The sequence below is a fragment of the Entelurus aequoreus genome, linkage group LG05, assembly GCF_033978785.1.
Source record: "Entelurus aequoreus isolate RoL-2023_Sb linkage group LG05, RoL_Eaeq_v1.1, whole genome shotgun sequence".
Classification (NCBI taxonomy): Eukaryota; Metazoa; Chordata; class Actinopteri; order Syngnathiformes; family Syngnathidae; genus Entelurus; species Entelurus aequoreus.
This window is the reverse complement of record NC_084735.1, coordinates 24679732-24700973: the sequence shown is the minus strand read 5'-3', so window position 1 is coordinate 24700973 and position 21242 is coordinate 24679732. Positions and strand designations below refer to the sequence as shown.

The 21242-nt window shown below is 40.3% G+C and overlaps 1 protein-coding gene across 5 annotated transcripts in view; it reads right to left on the bottom strand.

The window, feature by feature from the left end:
* Positions 1 to 2215: 2215 nt before the first annotated feature.
* Positions 2216 to 21242, bottom strand: part of zgc:91944 (uncharacterized protein LOC436941 homolog) — a 31399-nt gene continuing 12372 nt past the window's right edge. For 3 of the 5 annotated variants that reach the window (XM_062047493.1, XM_062047492.1, XM_062047491.1), the window contains 7 exons: positions 18342 to 18452; positions 17734 to 17937; positions 17449 to 17605; positions 10987 to 11069; positions 5729 to 5824; positions 3677 to 3795; positions 2216 to 3607 (listed from right to left, as the gene is read on the bottom strand). In XM_062047493.1, the coding sequence (XP_061903477.1) occupies positions 3497 to 3607; positions 3677 to 3795; positions 5729 to 5824; positions 10987 to 11069; positions 17449 to 17605; positions 17734 to 17937; positions 18342 to 18452 (881 nt within the window). In that variant the 3' untranslated portion in view covers positions 2216 to 3496. The remainder of the gene's footprint in view (positions 3608 to 3676; positions 3796 to 5728; positions 5825 to 10986; positions 11070 to 17448; positions 17606 to 17733; positions 17938 to 18341; positions 18453 to 21242) is intronic. The other 2 variants (XM_062047494.1, XM_062047495.1) reach the window with 2 other exon arrangements.

Below are 21242 nucleotides of genomic sequence, written 5' to 3'. Positions count from 1 at the left end.
CCGCCCTGATGTTGTTGTCACTGCATTGCTGCAGGAGCTTCAGGGCGGCTGGTACCAGTGGGTCTCTGGAGGGGAGGCGGGGCGTTGGCTCTGAGGAGAGTGTGAGCCTTTCATGGAGCAGGTGGTTCTCATCCATGTTTGCCCGGCCCGCCAGAGTTGCTACAGCACCTTGGCGACGAAGCTCAGCGGGTTGGATGCCTGCTAAGATGGGCAGTAGCTCCACAGGGGTGGGGCGCAGGCATCCAGTGATAACACGCAAGGCTTCGTTGATCGGGACATCAAGTTGTTTAGAGTGAGCACTGCGCGCCCAGACAGGTGCGCAGTACTCAGCAGTTGAGTAGACCAGGGCAAGTGCTGCTGTTCGCAGAGTTCTTGCCCCGGCACCCCAACCGGACCCGACCAACCGTCTCAGCAGTGAGACGCGGGTGTTGAGTTTCTTGCGTGTTGCCAAGAGGTGTTTACGGAAAGTGAGCGACCTGTCCAGGGTGACCCCAAGGTAGTTAGGGTCAGGGCGAGGGTCTTCAGGTGTAGGACGAGGCCGGCATAGGGTAAGGGAAGCCCCATCCGGCTTCCGCACCTCGAACCTGATCTCACGATCCGCTTCCCAATTGTATAGGTGGAAAGCTTGTGTCACCGTCTTGGATTCGCTGAGCTTCAATCTCCAGTTATGGAGGTAAGCCACTAGATACATACATATATATACATACATATATACATACATACAGTATATATATACATACATACAGTATATATATATATATATATATATATATATATATATATATATATATATATATATATACATATATATATATATATATATATATATATATATATATATATATATATATATATATATATATATATATATATATATATATATATATACATACATACATATACATACATACACTACCGTTCAAAAGTTTGGGGTCACCCAAACAATTTTGTGGAATAGCCTTCATTTCTAAGAACAAGAATAGACTGTCGAGTTTCAGATGAAAGTTCTCTTTTTCTGGCCATTTTGAGCGTTTAATTGACCTCACAAATGTGATGCTCCAGAAACTCAATCTGCTCAAAGGAAGGTCAGTTTTGTAGCTTCTGTAACGAGCTAAACTGTTTTCAGATGTGTGAACATGATTGCACAAGGGTTTTCGAATCATCAATTAGCCTTCTGAGCCAATGAGCAAACACATTGTACCATTAGAACACTGGAGTGATAGTTTCTGGAAATGGGCCTCTATACACCTATGTAGATATTGCACCAAAAACCAGACATTTGCAGCTAGAATAGTCATTTACCACATTAGCAATGTATAGAGTGTATTTCTTTAAAGTTAAGACTAGTTTAAAGTTATCTTCATTGAAAAGTACAGTGCTTTTCCTTCAAAAATAAGGACATTTCAATGTGACCCCAAACTTTTGAACGGTAGTGTACATATATATATATATATATGTATATATATATATATATATATATATATATATTTATATATACACATACATACATACATACATATATATATACACATATATATATGTATATGTGTGTGTATATATATATACATACATACATACATATATTAGAGTGTCCGCCCTGAGATCGGTAGGTTGTGAGTTCAAACCCCGGCCGAGTCATACCAAAGACTATAAAAATGGGACCCATTACCTCCCTGCTTGGCACTCAGCATCAAGGGTTGGAATTGGGGGTTAAATCACCAAAATGATTCCCGGGCGCGGCACCGCTGCTGCCCACTGCTTCCCTCACCTCCCAGGGGGTGATCAAGGGGATGGGTCAAATGCAGAGGACAAATTTCACCACACCTAGTGTGTGTGTGACAATCATTGGTACTTTAACTTTAACTTTAACTTAATATGTATGTATATATATATATATATATATATATATATATATATATATATACATACATACATACATACATATATATATATATATATACATACATATACATAAACACACACATACATACATACATATATACACAAATACATACATATATACACACATATACATACATAAACATATATATGCGCACGCACGCACACACACATTAGAAACACAACTGGATTTTCACACAGGACAGAAAAAAGCCGCAAAAATATCCTAACACTTACTAATATATTTCCTATAGTCTATAAACTGGCAATACGCCCAACAGAAAATGAAAAGGACAAAGCACGGCCATTGTTAACAAGACTTTTATTGTCCCTCACTGTCAGATAAAAGCAGAATAATAATGATGATAATAATAATAATAATAATAATCCTCTTTTTGACCCCGCCCCCCCCGGCATAAACACTACAGTGTATCATGAAGGGTGACAACAATGGCGTGTAACACATCCACCATACAGAACTATTCCTCTTTAAGAGACTTGGCTAGTGTTAGACTGGGCATCATCATCCACACCTTTGGCATCAATAAAAGTATATTACAAGCATCTTTGTTCATTTCATGAACACTTTGGGGAGCAACTCCATAATCCTACAGTATATATATATATATATTTAGTTTTTGCTAATGTTAGTTTGAAGAGAAGCACCCATAAATGCCGTTAATCCTCTGGGTTATGTACACAAGCGGTATTATTCATATTAATATTAGAGTGAGGTTCACTTTGAAGTGCAGTATGCGCAGCTGAAGCTTTTAGCTTATTCCAATAAGAAGGGAGGAGGGCGCCTCATGATTTTCAATCACATTTACGTTTCTTTTCAAGAGAAGCTTCACAGGCTGACATCAGCATGAGAAAATGAGGTTAGATGAGGGGGGGGGAAAAAGAGCGAAGTGAGCAGCATTGAGTTGAACAAAGACATGATGGATAGTTCTGGCTTTGTTCTACTAATAAAACATGTATAAATAGAAGATCCTGTTTGGGTTAAGAGCAGGGAAGGAAAAAAAGCACACTCACACACGCACTTGGTGCACTTCTTCTTCTTCTTCACCGTCCTTATCCACCATTGTTGGATTCCCTGAGATTCCAGGTGTCCCTCAGGGCTTTGCGAACATTGATGGAGACTTGATCAGTCCGCTTTGTGAGGTCGGAGGCCAGCACCAGAAAATTGACACACACACACGCACGCACGCACACACACAAACATGCGCACGCAAACTAGGACAGCGTCACCTGACCTGCAGGCGTTGGTCACATGACCGCTCAGCACCAAAAAGAAAGCATGGAACAAAAAACACACCAATGTGTGAAATGGGTGAGGTATCCTTTAGGTAATTCTATGGAATTCAGGCTTCTTAATACCACCTTGGAATGCACTACATATTGATATATGTTCAAGTATATATTCATATATGTACTGTATATTGCTGTTAACATAAGCATGATAAATATGGCAGCCTCTTTAGCACCCTTTGATTTTTCTAAGGGTGTCTTCAGCCCCCCATGAGGAGGAAGCAGACTTTTTTCCCCTTCTTTTTTTGAAGTATTTTGATTAAAAATCAAATTGAGATCACCGTTTTAGTCACTCTTCATCCACGGTCTCCATTTTTGGCTCGCCCTCCTTGTGTTCCGGCGCCTGCGAGGCATCGGGGGTGGCCCTCACAGAGGGGTCTTGTTGGGTCGAGGCCTCTTCCTGGCAGCAAGGGGGCTTTAAACAAAGCGCACTTGGGTGTGTTCATCGACTACTTCGGCGCTGACTTACCTGCTCGGAGAAGCGGTGATTCACCTGATCCGCAAACTCTTGCATCTCGCCGTCTTCTCCGTTTGAGTGGCAGCTCGGACTCGGGACCTCAATGCCGTGGCTCTCCAAAATGGCAGCTTCTACACATATTCATAAATAAACGTGCACCGTAAATTTCGGACTGTAAGCTGCTACTTTTTTCCCCTATGCTTTGAACCCTGCGGCTTATAAAACTGTGTTTGCTGACGCCCATAATGCAAATAGTTAAAAACAAAACAAAACAAGCAAAGACACTAAAATGATGTGTTGTTGTTTGTGCTATGGCGCCATCTTTTGGACGTGTTTGCTCGCTGCAGGTACTGCTGGAACTGTTTCCTGCTGTTTAAAGCTTTGAACCGGAAGTACAAGTGCTGTTCCGTCATCTAGCCGTTCATAGCGTTTCTATTCGTATGGATTTTTCATTCATCCCTCCAAGCAACATTTGTAAACTTTATAATATAACTAAAACTAGGGATGTCCAATAATGGCTTTTTGCCGATATCCGATATTCCGATATTGTCTAACTCTTTAATTACAGACACCGATATCAACCGATACCGATATATACAGTCGTGGAATTAACACATTATTATGCTTAATTATTATATATTATGGTAAAGCGAATGACTAGAGGCCGTGGGGCCGAAACGTAATTATTATATAATTAATTTGGACAACCAGGTATGGTGAAGATAAGTTCCTTTTTTTAAAAATTAATAAAATAAAATAAGATAAATAAATTAAAAACATTTTCTTGAGTAGAAAAAGAAAGTAAAACAATATAAAAACAGTTACATAGAAACTAGTAATGAATGAAAATGAGTAAAATTAACTGTTAAAGGTTAGTACTATTAGTGGCCGATATTATCGGACATCTCTAACTAAAACCATTCTTACTTACTAAACCGTCCCATGTGTGATATCCGTAGGAGTGTTTTCAGGCATATTTGTACGTGCTATCGTAATGTAATGAAACTAGCGTGGTTAGCATTACCTAATATGCTCACACGTTTCCGAGTGTCTGTGTTAGTATTAACTTACAACTAGAGATGTCCGATAATGGCTTTTTATGTTCCGATATTGTCCAACTCTTAATTACCGATTCCGATATCAACCGATACCGATATATACAGTCGTGGAATTAACACATTAATATGCCTAATTTTGTTGTGATGCCCCGCTGGATGCATTAAGCAATGTAACGAGGTTTTCCAAAATAAATCAACTCAAGTTATGGAAAAAAATGCCAACATGGCACTGCCATATTTATTATTGAAGTCACAAAGTGCATTATTTTTTTTAACATGCCTCAAAACAGCAGCTTGGAATTTGGGACATGCTCTCCCTGAGAGAGAATGACGAGGTTGAGGTGGGGGGGGGGGGGGGGGGGGAGTAGTCGGGGGGTGTATATTGTAGCGTCCCGGAAGAGTTATTGCTGCAAGGGGTTCTGGGTATTTGTTCTGTTGTGTTTATGTTGTGTTACGGTGCGGATGTTCTCCCGAAATGTGTTTGTCATTCTTGTTTGGTGTGAGTTCAAAGTGTGGCGCATATTTGTAACAGTGTTAAAGTTGTTTATACGGCAACCCTCAGTGTGACCTGTATGGCTGTTGACCAAGTATGCCTTGGACTCACTTGTGTGTGTGAAAAGCCGTAAATATTATGAAATGAAAACAGAGCTTTTTGTATAGGATTCTACGGGGTACCATAACTTCCGTTAAACTGACTTCGTCACGCGCATACGTCATCATACCGCGACGTTTCAGCCGGATATTTCACGGGAATTTTAAATGTCACTTTATAAGTTAACCCGGCCGTATTGGCATGTGTTGCAATGTTAAGATTTCATCATTGATATATAAACTATCAGACTGCGTGGTCGGTAGTAGTGGGTTTCAGTAGGCCTTTAAGGTATGTAAATGAACATTTTCAAAACCTTTCTGTGTAAATAACTCATTTCACAAAGTAAATATCTGCGACTTATTGTCCGGAAAATACAGTAAACATTCACACAGGCTTGTCTCACAGGCTTCTCACCAATGTTGGCTCTCCTCTTCATCTCCTTGCGGCGATTAGCGAACCAGTTGTACACCTTCAAGGCCGTCACGCGCTCAAACTCAGACAGTTTGCAACCTGAGGGGTGGAACAAACGAACATTTGAAAAGAGACAAACATTTTACTACAAGTCAGAGGGTTCAGCAGGCAGGCAGTGAACGGCAACAAAGACAACACAAGATGATTTTACAGCATGATGCTGGAATAGTTATGACTAAGGATTAGAGATGGACGATAAGGCCTAAAATCTATACCGCAATATATATCGCAGCCTCCGGCAATATCAATATATGTCACGATAAATTATTTGGCATGGAAATGATAATAGAATCCGTTCAAAACGGTTTAGAAAAGCTCCTAGTTTGGTTGCTGACATATGCAGTAACATATTGTGTCATTTCCCATTGTATTATCTTCTCAAAACCATTATAAATCTAATTACTAATTTACTGTCAATATCTGTTTACTCTCTGACGTAAATAACATGGTTCTATCTACACTTCTGTTAAAATGTGATAAGCACTTTTAAATACTTTACATTAGTGCTGGGCGATACTACAAATTTGTGTATCGATCCAATACCAAGCAGATAGACTTAGACTTAGACAAATTTTAATGATCCACAAGGGAAATTGTTCAACACAGTAGCTCAGTTACAATGATGGAAAGTGTAAGGATGGAAAGGACAATGCAGGTATAAATAGACTATCCATCCATCCATTTTCTACCGCTTATTCTCTTTGGGGTCGCGGGGGGCGCTGGAGTCTATCTCAGCTACAATCGGGCGGAAGGCAGGGTACACCCTGGACAAGATATAGCGATAAAAAAAGTCGACCATATATACGAATATATACATAATATGTGTACAGAATAATATATATACAGATATATTATATTATGTCTATAACATATATACAATATATACCAATGACCATGTACAATATTACAGTATATACAGCATATGTGACAGCAGCAGCATAAAATAGAGAGTAGATTCAGCAGGAAATAGAAATAGACATTATAAACAAAGAGAAGTAGCTAACATGTCAGGTGTCAGGTAATAGGCAGATGTCATCTATTGCTCTATGGCGAGTGAGGTGCAGTTTTGGCTCATACTGATACTTGAAATGTTCAAGCTCATTGAATGATTCCGTTTTTTGATAACAATTGTAATCAGAAAAAAAACACAGGACGGTGGTGTAACAATGTCAATAAAATTTTCAAATGATTTCCTACTACTGGCTCTGATTTAAATCCTTTAGTTGTTGCTCTTAAAGCCTTGCAATGTGCAGGGACTTATTTTCTGAAGCTATTAGTGTCTTAAAAACCCAACATCTTTGGTTTACTTATTTATAATTATTCCCTATTCCTACCAATGTCCCTCATTATGTAGCTGTTCGCAATCTTTAGGCGGCTGCATAGAAGGCGCTAACTTTCTAAAATGTTTTAAGCATTCTATCCCGCACGCTACCAACTTTTTGCACGTAATGACGTTAACTACGCCCGTACGCAACATACACGCATTAGCTCTGTGTTTTGTCAGCTATTACCGTATTTTTCGGACTATAAGTCGCAGTTTTTTTTCATAGTTTGGCCGGGGGTGCAATTTATACTCAGGAGCGACTTATGTGTGAAATTATTAACACATTACCGTAAAATATAAAATATTATTTAGCTCATTCACGTAAGAGACTAGACGTATAAGATTTCATGGGATTTAGCGATTAGGAGTGACAGATTGTTTGGTAAACGTATAGCATGTTCTATATGTTATAGTTATTTGAATGACTCTTACCATAATATGTTACGTTAACATACCAGGCACGTTCTCAGTTGGTTATTTATGCCTCGTATAACGTACTCTTATTTAGCCTGTTGTTCACTATTCTTTATTTATTTTAAATTGCCTTTCAAATGTCTATTCTTGGTGTTGGGTTTTATGAAATAAATGTCCCCAAAAAATGCGACTTATACTCCAGTGCGACTTATATATGTTTTTTTCCTTCTTTATTATGCATTTTCGGCCGGTGTGACTTATACTCCGGAGCGACTTATACTCCGGAGCGACTTATACTCCGAAAAATACGGTAATAGCGATTAGCTACTATTGTTGCTCAGATGGTAGAGCGGCCGTCCAGAAACTTGTGGGTTCCTGGTACGAATCTGGCTTCCGCCATCCTAGTCACTGCTGTTGTGTCCATGGGCAAGACACTTGAGCCACCTTGCTCCCAGAGCCGCTCACACTGGTGTATGAATGTGTGGTGGTGGTCGGCGCAAATTTGCTGCTCCGTTTCTGTCAGTCCACCTGAGGGCAGCTGTGGCTACAAATGTAGCTTACCACCATCTAGTTAATGAATGATGGGTTCTCAGTTTTCACTGTAAAGTGCTTGTGGAGGGGGGCGTGGCCTGCGGGCCTGCCGCGAAACGGGGTGTGTCAGGACCGGCCTCGATGACAGCGACAGGTGCGTAGATGGCCTAGGTGGGCCTTGTTATCTAATCACCTGTCGCCTTTATTAGCAGCAGCCGTGAGGAAACGAGTGGTTGGAGGTGCTGCTGAGAGACACGGACGCAGAAACGACACTGTGCTGAAAAGCAAAAGACTTTGCACCATTAAGTAAAATAAAACAGTGTTGTATCCTGAATTCCTGGCAGTCTGAAGAACCCACTAGAGGGCAACCTCTACAGTGCTTTTAATGTCTACAAAAGCGCTATATAAATCTAATTTATTATTGTTGCCGATGATTGACTGTATCGACTATCAAATCAGCAACAGGACTGCAAATTGTTAGTTGCTTCTCTGGGATGGCGTTTGTGTGTATGTGTACATGGTGACTAATCCCTCGGGCCAATGAGCAATTTATATTTATTATGATTAGCAATTGTGAAAAAAGACATTACATTTTTTCTACAGCTGTGAAAATTAACAAGTTACTTGTGATTATTAAAAAACCAATTAACACATCCATCATGTGCGCACTTAAACTAATCATGCAATTTTTTTACCTTAAAAGTTAAAAAGTTAAAGTACCAATGATAGTCACACACACACTAGGTGTGGCAAAATTATTATCTGCATTTGACCCATAACCCTTGATCACCCCTCCTGGGAAGTGAGGGGAGCAGTGAGCAGCACCGGTGGCCACGCCCGGGAATCATTTTTGTTTTTTTTAACCCCCAATTCCAACCCTTGATGCTGAGTGCCAAGCAGGGAGGTAAAGGGTCCCATTTTTATAGTCTTTGGTATGACTCGGCCGGGGTTTGAACTCATGACCTAACGATCTCAGGGCGGACACTCTAACCACTACCGCTATACGGTCAGTAATCAGATCAACGCATAGGTCAGTACAAAAATTAGTGAGGAGACTCCGACGAGTGTGGCAAATTTCACTCCAAAATACAGCCTGAAAGAACTTTAGATAAAAAAAAGTTTTGTACAAATAAATTATATGCATTTAAAAATGTTTCTGGATGACATTCTGACAGTAAAATTGAATTTTTTTTAAAAACACATTTTAATTATGCAAGCAAGTAGTCACCTGTAATTAATCATGACTGATCAAAATTCCACAATTCAAACAATCATTTGACAGGCCTAATATTTTCTGTTAAACCACTAATGGTAACATAAGCTAGCTGGTGGTATTCTAAAAATGTAACTTATAACAAATAGCGACCAGAATCGTAACAATCCTACAGGTTCCTGGTATACATTCCTGGTCACGGCGGAGCAAGGTATGCTATTTACCCCCAATGTGCTATATCTAAGAGGGCCACAAGCAGTATTAGCAGACTACATGGTATTTATACTGCTTATTGACACTCATTATTATGCTGGAATAGTCATGACTAGAGATGTCCGATAATGGCTTTTTTGCCGATATCCAATATTCCGATATTGTCCAACTCTTAATTACTGATTCCGATATCAACCGATACCGATATGTACAGTCGTGGAATTAACACATTGTTATGCCTAAGTTTGTTGTGATGCCCCGCTGGATGCATTAAACAATGCAACAAGGTTTTCCAAAATAAATCAACTCAAGTTATGGAAAAAATGCCAACATGGCACTGCCATATTTATCATTGAAGTCACAAAGTGCATTATTTTTTTTTAACATACCTCCAAACAGCAGCTTGGAATTTGGGACATGCTCTCCCTGAGAGCATGAGCAGGTTGAGGTGGGCGGGGTTGGGGGGACAGGGTTGAGGTGGTTGTGGGGAGGGTGGAAAGGGGGGTAGCGGGGGTGTCTATTGTAGCATTCTGGAAGAGTTAGTGCCGCAAGGGGTTCTGGGTATTTGTTCTGTTGTGTTTATGTTGTGTTACGGTGCGGATGTTCTCCCGAAATGTGTTTTTCGTTCTTGTTTGGTGTGGGTTCACAGTGTGGCGCATATTTGTAACAGTGTTAAAGTTGTTTATACGGCTACCCTCAGTGTGACCTGTATGGCTCTTGACCAAGTATGCGTTGCATTCACTTGTGTGTGCGAAAAGCCGTAGATATTATGTGACTGGGCCGGCACGCAAATGCAGTGCCTTTAAGGCACGCCCCCAATATTGTTGTCTGGGTGGAAATCGGGAGAAATTTGGGAGAATGGTTGCCCTAGGAGATTTTCGCGAGGGGCACTAAAATTCGGGAATCTCCTGGGAAAATTGGTAGGGTTGGCAAGTATGACTGGGAGACGCAACTGCTCTGTACTTCTCCCTACGTCCGTGTACCTCTCCGTACAGCGGCATTTAAATAAGTCATACATTTTACTTTTTGAAACCGATACCGATAATTTTAGATATTACATTTTAAAGCATTTATCGGCCGATAATATCGGCAGTCCGATATTATCGGACATCTCTAGACATGACAATACATGGTATGCTGTTTGCTTCTATTAATTTCAAAATAAGGATAAATATAGTCAAGGGTATTTTGTGGTATCATGTGTGTATTGACATATGTTTTCTGATAGGAATTACCAGGGCATAATTTTTTTTAAAGGTAATTTGCGATACTATGCTGAATTAATCATGACAGTGCATGGTATGTCGTTTGCTGTTGTATGAATACATCTGGATGAGGTGGGTTTGTGTGCGTGAAATGCTGTTAGGAACTCAGGTTAGCGGAGGACAGTAAAATGCATTAAGATTACATCATAGCTATTAGTTTTTTTTCCACAAACATCCTCCCTGGATCTCACACAGGCTGAAAACAAGAGTGTATGAACAATAAAACCATGTCTTTAAGCACCTGGTTTCTGGATGACTGAGTTGCAGGCGTTGGCAATCTCCTCCCGCTTTGCCTCGTCGGGATACTGGTTCTCCACGAAGAAACTGTAAGAAAATCACATTTAGGCCACTAGTGAGTGTCTGACACAGACGTCCGTCCTTGGGTTCAAACTAGCTCCTTGGGGCCGGCACTGCAGCGGCGTTATGTAATGTGGTGGCACTGATGGTGAGCGGGGAGTGCGAGTGCCCCGTGTGGTCTTATTATTGTGAGTGCCCCTAGTACTTACTGCACGCTTCTAATGCACAAATCAATTGCACACAGTGGGTGGGACCGAGGCTACTTTGTCAGCATCCTTCTGAGCGGCCCAGAGAGAAGTCGAGTGTGATTCAGAGAAGCAGAGGTAATAAAAAAATGCTTCATAAAGAGGCGAAAGCAACTGTACGGCACTAAAGCAGGAGTGTCCAAAGGGCCCGCAGCTAATTTTTTAAAGACCTGTGGCACATTCTAAAAATACTATAAAATGTTGTAAATTAAAACATAAAAAAGTGGAATAAAATAGCAAACAGGTGAAATGTAACAAGAAACATTGCAATGTTGACTCTCATAACACAAAACTGCCATGCAGGCTGTTTTTTTCTTTAAAGCTGTCATTGCTTAAAAAATTATAAGGAATCAAAATCAATGTTATGAATCAAATGTTCCACTTAGAAATATTTTTTGGGGAAAATATTGCGTATTTTGTGTGTTTGCCATATAATAAAGTTTTCTTTGACAAAAAAGGGCATAAAACAAGAAAATAACATGAAAAATAATATAAACTTATAATCGACGATCTGGAGATTTAAGTGTTGAAAGTAAAAAAATAAAAATGTATGTATTATTTTGTAACACTTTTATGAGTGAGGCCCTTTTGGATCCCCAATAATTTTAATTGGGATTTTTTAAAACTATCATTGCACAAAAAATAAAAATTTCATAAATTCATTATTGACATATTTAAGGCTTCCAATTACTTCCCATCAAATAATTTACTTTAACACCTTTTTGGGGGAAAATATTGCATATTTTGTGTTTTTGCCACAAATAACAAGGTTTTCTTAAAACATTAAAAAAACAACTTTATATCGACAGACAGACCTGAAGTTGACCTAGAAATTTCAGCGTTGAATGAAAAGAAATAAAAATAATATAAGACTTGTTTTTGACATTTTTATGACTGAAACCATTTTGGGTCCCTGGGACCAAACTTGAGAGGAGTCCTAAAGCAGGGATGCCCAAAGAGGGGCCCGCAGGCCAAATTTGGCCTGCTGTGTCATTTTGTGTGGCCTGCTAACAAAGAGTGGCGGCCAAATGTAATACATTTTCATACTGACAGCTTTCGAGCTGCACAATCATCGATGGAGTGTCCGCAAGTCTACGCTGTAAGAAAGTCAATAGATAAAGTAAAAAGCTGGCAGCTCAGTCACCAGAAATTTACCGTTAAATCATCAGTGGTACTATTTTTTAATTTACAGTAATGCACGGTAAAAACAGAGAACATAGATTTTGCGGTAAAAAAGTAGCAGCTCACATAACAGTAGTACTGTTTTTCAATTCATAGTACACTGTGAAAAAAATGGCCATAGATTTTACAGTAAAAAACTGGTAGCTCATTTACCAGAGTTTTTACAGAAAAAACAATAGTGGTACAGTTTTTCAATTTACAGTAGTTTGGTGTACAAATCCACCGTTAATTTTATTCAAAAATGTTGTTGCCTGAGTTGCCTTTTTTTTTTTAAATTGTAAAATATATAGATTTAGTTTTTACACGCTAACAAGTTGCGTTTGAATTTGAGACCCCTGCTCTACGGTAATGTTATGACTTTTTGACGCGCTATAGAAAAGGATAATCTTGGTCGCTACGCTTCGCCCACGTCCTAAAATGAACACCTAAACGCTTCAGAATGTAGTATCCTTCATATGTTTAATCTGTCTGGTTAACATTTGAAAGCAATCAGATGAAATATCTAGAAGGAACTAGTTACTGAACAAAACCTGGAAATGGCGAAAATCTGCAGAAAATTACCTTTTTGAATATTTTGAGGTTAAAAATGTACAAAACTCAAAACCAGTGAAGTTGGCACATTGTGTAATTTGGAAATAAAAACAGAATACAATGATTTGCAAATCCTTTGCAACTTATATTCAATTGAATAGACTGCAAAGACAAGATATTTAATGTTCGAACTTAGAAACTAAATTTTTTGCAAATAACCATTAACTTAGAATTTAATGGCAGCAACACATTGCAAAAAAGTTGGCACAGGGGCATTTTTACCACTGTGTTATATGGCTTTTCCTTTTAACAACACTCAGTAAACGTTTGGGAACTGAGGAGAGCAATTTTAGAAGGTTTTCAGCAGTGTTGGGTTAGTTACTGAAAACCAGTAATGAGTTATAGTTACTAGTTACTTCATTTCAAAAGTAACTCAGTTACTAACTCAGTTACTTACACCAAAAAGTAATGCGTTACTTTGAAAAGTAACTACTTAGTTACTTCTTTTTTTCTTTTCTTTTTTAAAAGCTCCCATTAATGCCCTTCAGCCTTCATTTCAGTACTGTTATTGCACTGGAGAATAATACAATGTGTTGATCAACTTGACATGCATTTGCATCACTGAACTCTGCTAAGCAATGTGGTCTACATACAACACACAAACAATGTGGTCTACATACAACACACAAACAATGTGGTCTACATACAACACACAAAGACAAAGATATGTTTCAAAGGCCAATTTGTTTCTGGCCAGAAAAAATTGACAAAACTATTTTAAATAGCTGCAACATAATGGCACTTTAACTTGAACTTGAAGTAGATAGGATCTTTGATCCAAGACACAACTTACATTTAACTAAAATGTTATTTTCTTTGTGGTCGACAAAAGAAAAGTATTGAGAATTTCTCCTTGTTAAAAAAATCGACTCTTGGCTTCGCCTTGATGTCTTGTTAGTTGTTATGATAGTAGCGTTTATGTGTGTGCGTGTATGTGTGGCCCTTTAAGATATGACAGCATGTGGGTGAGGGACGTCAGTGAGTGAGTGGGCGAGAGAAGTGAGGGCTTGCTGGTGCTCTCTCTAGCTTGCTGGATGGCTGCGTCCAATAAAGTCACAAAGTTGCAACAAACCGCCGGCCTCGTCATTCACCCTCAGCTGTAAAGACCACTTCCGGGTAAAGTGAAGGTTGTTAGCCCCGAAGGAACTTCTCCCCTGCGCTCCTCAACTACGGTATGGGAGTCCCCCCCCGCCCCCACCCACACAAAGCACGTACGCCTTTTATTTTCCACCGCAGCGCTGCCACAAAACACACTCAGATCTTCAGTTTCTAGCCGATACTACATAAAAAATAACGTAAAATAACGCAGTAACGCATCATGTAGTAACGGTAACTGAGTTACTGAATATAAAAAATAACGCGTTAGATTAGTTACCGCCGAAACTAACGGCGTTACAGTAACGCGTTATGTAACGCGTTATTTTGTAACGCGTTAGTCCCAACACTGGTTTTCAGGGGGAATCCTTTCCCATTTTTGCTTGATGTACAGCTTAAAGGCCTACTGAAACCCACTACTACCGACCACGCAGTCTGATAGTTTATATATCAATGATGAAATCTTAACATTGCAACACATGCCAATACGGCCGGGTTAACTTATAAAGTGCAATTTTAAATTTCCCGGGGAACTTCCGGTTCAAAACGCCTTTGGAGGATGACGTATGCGCGTGACGTCGCGAGGTCCACGGAAGTGTTTGGACCCTTATGGACACAATACACAGAGCTCTGTTTTCTTCGACAAAATTCCACAGTATTCTGGACATCTGTGTTGGTGAATCTTTTGAAATTTGTTTAATGAACAATGGAGGCTGCAAAGAAGAACGTTGTAGGTGGGATCGGTGTATGCGGCTGGCTGTAGCAACACAACAAGGAGGACTTTGTTGTATGGCAGACACTAGCGCCGGCGACCTCACCTGGACTTCCTACGGCTCCGGGCCGCCGACCGCATCGTCGATCGCTGGAACGCAGGTGAGCACGGGTGTTGATGAGCAGAGGAGGGCTGGCTGGCGTAGGTGGAGCGCTAATGTTTTTATCATAGCTCTGACGAGGTCCCGTTGTTAAGTTAGCGTCGTTAGCAACAGCATTGCTAGGCTTCGACAGGCGTCGAAAACACATTAACCGTGTATTTACATGTCCAGTGTTTGGTTCGGTGTCTCCTGATAGTAGTATTGTTGTTCTTCTGTCTATCCTTCCAGTCAGGGATTTATTTATTTTGTTTCTATCTGCATTTAAGACAGATGCTATCACGTTAGCTCATGCTAAAGAGCATCGTCGATGTATTGTCATGGAGATAAAAGTCACTGTTAATGTCCATTTCGCCTTCTCGACTCTCATTTTCAAGAGGATACAGTATCCGAGGTGGTTTAAAATACAAATCCGTGATCCACAATAGAAAAAGGAGAGAGTGTGGATTCCAATGAGCCAGCTTGTACCTAAGTTACGGTCAGAGCGAAAAAAGATATCTCTTGAACTGCATTCTAGTCCGTCACTCTAACGTTCCTCATCCACAAATCTTTCATCCTCGCTCAAATTAATGGGGTAATCGTCACTTTCTCGCTCCTAATATCTCTCGCTCCATTGTAAACAACGGGGAATTGTGAGCAGCACTACCGCTTGTGACGTCACGCTACTTCCGGTAGGGGCAAGGTTCTTTTTATCAGCGAGCAAAAGTTGCGAACTTTATCGTCGATTTTCTCTACTAAATCCTTTCAGCAAAAATATGGCAATATCGCGAAATGATCAAGTATGACACATAGAATGGATCTGCTATTCCCGTTTAAATAAAAAAAATTCATCATAGTAGGCCTTTAAGTTGTTCAAAAGTCCGGGGTCTCCGTTGTGGTATTTTAGGCTTCATATTGCCCCACACATTTTCAAATGGGAGACAAGTCTGGACTACAGGCAGGCCAGTCTAGTACCCACACTCTTTTACTATGAAGGCACGCTGTTGTAACACGTGGCTTGGCATTGTCTTGCTGAAATAAGCAGGGGCGTCCATGATAACGTTGCTTGGATGGCAACATATGTTGCTCCAAAACCTGTATGTACCTTTCAGCATTAATGATACCTTCACAGATGTGTAAGTTACCCATGCCTTGGGCACTAATACACCCCCATACCATCACAGATGCTGGCTTTTCAACTTTGCGCCTATAACAATCCGGATGGTTCTTTTCCTCTTTGTTCCGGAGGACACGACATCCACAGTTTCCAAAAAATATTTGAAATGTGGACTCGTCAGACAACAGAACACTTTTCCATTTTGCATCAGTCCATCTTAGATGAGCTCGGGCCAAGGGAAGCCGGCAGCGTTTCTCGGTGTTGTTGATAAATGGCTTTCGCTTTGCATAGTAGAGTTTTAACTCAGACTTATAGATGTAGCTACTAACTGTAGTCACTGACAGTGGTTTTCTGAAGTGTTCCTGAGCTCGTGTGGTGATATCCTTTACACATTGATGTCGCTTTTTGGTGCAGTACCACCTGAGGGATCGAAGGTCCGTAATATCATCGCTTACGTGCAGTGATTTCTTCTGATTCTCTGAACTTTTTGATGATATTACGGACCGTAGATGGTGAAATCCCTAAATTCCTTGCAATAGCTCCTTGAGAAATGTTGTTCTTAAACCGTTGGACAATTTGCTCACACATTTGTTGACAAAGTGGTGACCCCCGCCCCCATTCTTGTTTGTGAATGACTGAGCATTTCATGGAAGCTGCTTTTTTACCCAATCATGGTGCCCACCTGTTCCTAATTAGCCAGTTCACCTGTGGGATGTTCCAAATAAGTGTGTGATGAGCATACCTCAACTTTCTCAGTCTTTTTTGCCACTTGTGCCAGCTTTTTTTAAACATGTTGCAGGCATCAAATTCCAAATGAGCTAATACTTGCAAAAAAATAACAAAATTTTCCAGTTTGAACGTTAAGTATGTTGTCTTTGCAGTCTATTCAATTGACTATAGGTTGAAAAGGATTTGCAAATCATTGTATTTTGTTTTTATTTACGATTTACACAACGTGCCAACTTCACTGGTTTTGGGGTTTGTACATCAGAGATGCAGAGTTGCATGTTATGTGGATTACACACACAACTTACTGTATACATGGTGATATGAGGCTAAATTCCTCACTGGTGGTGCTGTTACATCGTAAAAAACGCCATTTGGCCCACGAAACATCGGCACATTTTCACTTTGGCCTTTGGAGAGAAAAAGTTTGGGCACTAGTTAAAACATTTTTTATACAATTTAATGATTTTGAAAAGAAAATATATCAAAATGCCCCGCATGCTTAAATTTTTCAGTGTGCGGCCCTCAGTGGAAAAAGTTTGGACACCCCTGCACTAAATGACACATAGAAGGGGTCATTAAGAAATAGAAGAGCTGCTCACCTCTCCATGATGGACTGACACTCCTTCCTCCAGGTGAACCTGCTTCCTCGACGCAGCCTCAAAGGCGCACTGACTATGCCTGCCCTGTCTCCGACCATGATGCCTGTCCGCCAGTCCGGTTCCTCCTTCACCATTGATCGCATCGACAAAGTAGCGCCTGATGGAAACCAAAACATGATCAGATCTGTGACTACAATTGTGTCTTCACAAGTCCAAGAAATAAATGGACATGCAGGCGTCTCCTGGGGTGATCCAGTACCAGGGTCTGAGGGGGTCCAGGGTTACCTGGCTGGACTGCGGCAGTGTACCACGGCAGCAAATGCATCAGCAGTTCTCTCTGCCTGCTCCACACGGGGTTGGAGTTGGGGTTGAGGTTGGTGTTTGGGTTGGGGAGGCTGCCGCTGGCCCCCGCCACCAGCCCGTCTCTGTCCCCTCCCCTGGCCCTGGGCGTGGGACTCACGCTGTGCTGGTTTTCGCTCCACCTGGGCCCTTCAGTCGGGACAGAACCAAGGGGTCAGGCGGGCCGCGGGGTTAGGATTGCAGACAAATGAAAGAGATTTGCTATCGTGCGCGTAAGCCAATGAGAATTCACTGCTTCTTTTTGTCGCGTCAGCCAAATGAACCTGCGCCGTAGCCGCGTTGGATCGCAACCACTGCAGAGTTGTTACTGTTAGTATCAGCCCGTTTGTGGGAGGGGAAAACCAGCACCGGAGTACCTCCAGTATCACAGCAAAGCTTGTGGGGGGTAAAGCAAAAGAGGATGGGAGGAAGAAGCAATGTGTGTAAGGGGAACTTTTAGCACAACTTAATCCACATGCAGGGTGTCAAGAAAGGATTGCAAGCTTAAATTTACAGTTAAAACTGAATAATTCTTCATTTTTGGCGGTGATTACCTGGGTTATTTCTCTCCAGCAGGTACCAGCGGTAGAAAGCTCTGCGTTTGGAGTCGCTCATCTCCAGGCCTTGCTGCAGCAGCCATTGGGAGATGTAACTCTGGCTGATTCCTGAAGACAGAAGGAAATAATTGATTGTACTTAGTACTGGAACTTAGTGAATTAAGTGCAAGTTGTAGTTATTTTTGTTGGAACTACTTTCTGTTTATCCCAGTATACAAATCTGCTCCTTCTTCACCATTTATCCTCCTAAAGAACAGGTGAGGATTGCTGACTTAGAAGTGGCATTGCACTAGGGGTGGGGGGGTGAACGCTACATTGTGTGAGGAAATTTGCAGACACAGCTAGAATGTGTCATCAATATATAACATATACAGTATAACGATATAACAATAGTATTAAAAACTATGGTCAGCCAAATTTATATAAATAATTCAGTAAATCGTGCAACCCTTTTTTTGGGGTGTCGTGTGGTATTTACTAAAACTGTGTGTACAATTGTAAAGTGGTGCAGACTGCCATATTTAAATGATGATTTTGTGTATACTATACGGTGCATCACCAGAGACACTCGATCATTTACTGCACATTCATGGTGTCATGCTATTTACCTGTGATGTTTTGTTATGTTTTCAAACATGCAGGACACATTTACCTCTTTTTATGGGCATTTTACAAGCAGTGCATCTACAATGACACCATGTTTTAATACGTTTTTTCATATATTTAAAAGATATATTCGATGTGAAAAAAACGAAAGTCATTAAAAAATACTAAAGGACACCAAAACGCATCAATTGAATTTGTTTTAATCAGCCTTTTAAGTCCTGTAGCAGCTATAAGATTATAAAATGACGTTGCTGAATAGACCATACGTCAATTTTTTTTAAAATTTCTGACCATCCAAGGATTCTCATCTGTCTATTGCAGTGGTTCTTAACCTGGGTTCGATCGAACCCTAGGGGTTCGGTGAGTCGGGCTCAGGGGTTCGGCGGAGGTCAAGACACACCCAACTCATCGTGTAAATAAAAACTTCTCCCTATCGGCGTATTACGGATACGGCAACAGCAGAAGTCACACTGATTTGCAGGTGTGTAATTTGTTGTGAGTTCATGCACTGTGTTGGTTTTGTTGTTTGAACAAGGTGATGTTCATGCACGGTTCATTTTGTGCACCACTAATAAAACATGGTAACACTTTAGTATGGGGAACATATTCACCATTAATTAGTTGCTTATTAACATGCAAATTAGTAACATATTGGCTCTTAACTAGTCATTATTAAGTACTTATTAATGCTTTAAACGGCATGGCCTTATTATAACCCTAACCCTCTAACCCTGGCCCTAACCCTTAACCCAGTGGTTCTTAACCTTGTTGGAGGTACCGAACCCCACCAGTTTCATATGCGCCTTCACCGAACCCTTCTTTAGTGAAAAAAAAAAAATATTTTTTTAAAATTCAAGACAAAGTTATGTTTTTCTACTGGTGCACAAAATGAACCGTGCATGAACATCACCTTGTTCAACGAACAACACAAACACAGTGCATGAACTTACACACCTGCAAATCAGATGGAAAATTAGAGGGAAAATTGTTTGGGGGTATCCATAATACGCCGATAGGGAGAAGTTTTTATTTACACGATGAGTTGGGTGTGTCTTGACCTCAGCGACGGAGGCTCTGCTGAACCCCTGAGGCAGACTCACCGAACCCCTAGGGTTCGATCGAACCCAGGTTAAGAACCACTGCTCTAACCCTAACCAAATAACTCTAAATTAAGTCTTTGTTAATTAGAATATGTTCCCCTAGTGTCCAAAAAACTCAAAATTTAAGTCTGTTACTTAGAATATGTTCCCCATACTAAAGTGTTACCAAAAACATATAACTTTGTCTTGAATTTTAAATGTTTCACTAAAGAAGGGTTCGGTGAATGCGCGTATGAAACTGGTGGGGTTCGGTACCTCCAACAAGGTTAAGAACCACTGGTCTATTGTCTGTTTGTGCAGCACGAGCACTGATCCTGCAGCCGTGCGTGGAACTGTCAGTTTGCACAGTTACTAAATAAAACACAAAATTGTGCTCGCAAAACGCTGATAAGTGTTGATAAATCACGTTGCGCGTGGTAGATAATTATATTTGCATTTCCTTCTCCCAGTATTGTGGTCGTTTTGATGGTCAGCATATATTTTGCATATTAATGAAGACATAGACGCAAAATGAATTGCACGCCTTATTCTACTCACTTAAGAGACACAATTCACTTTGCACACGTTTAGTAGATCAGCGTTGCGTGTGGTATCAGCTTTGCACATGTTTTAGTACATGCAAACCTTTAGTAAATCAGTACCTATGTGTCCAACTCTAACCTGGAGAAAAGGATTGCACTGTACACTTGACACCTGTACAATGTGGGTGTGCCACATGAAGATTAGGCTCCTACTGGTAGCTCTTAACCACAATAACGTGGCAATCTCTCAGGGGGGAAACTAAAAAATAAAGTTACAATAAATAATGCAATAAATAAATAAATATTTTACCAACCATTATACCATTTATCTTAACTTAATGGCCTAATTTTTAAACTGAATTTAACCTTTAGATAACTTGTACCATACGACTTTACATAAAACAGTCAATATTTACAAAACTAAAAATGTACAGTAGTCTTATGAATAATACAAAAGTATTCTTCTCAAACTAGTTTATCAGGTCAGCTGCATCATGCCTCAAAGTTTCCGTATTCTCCACTTATTTACACAGCCTACACTCTAGACTAATGTTGTCCCGATACCAACATTTTGGTACCGGTACTGGTACCAAAATGTATTTCGATACTTGGATTATTTTCTAAATAAAGGGGACCACAAAAAATGGCATTATTGGCTTTACTTTAACAAA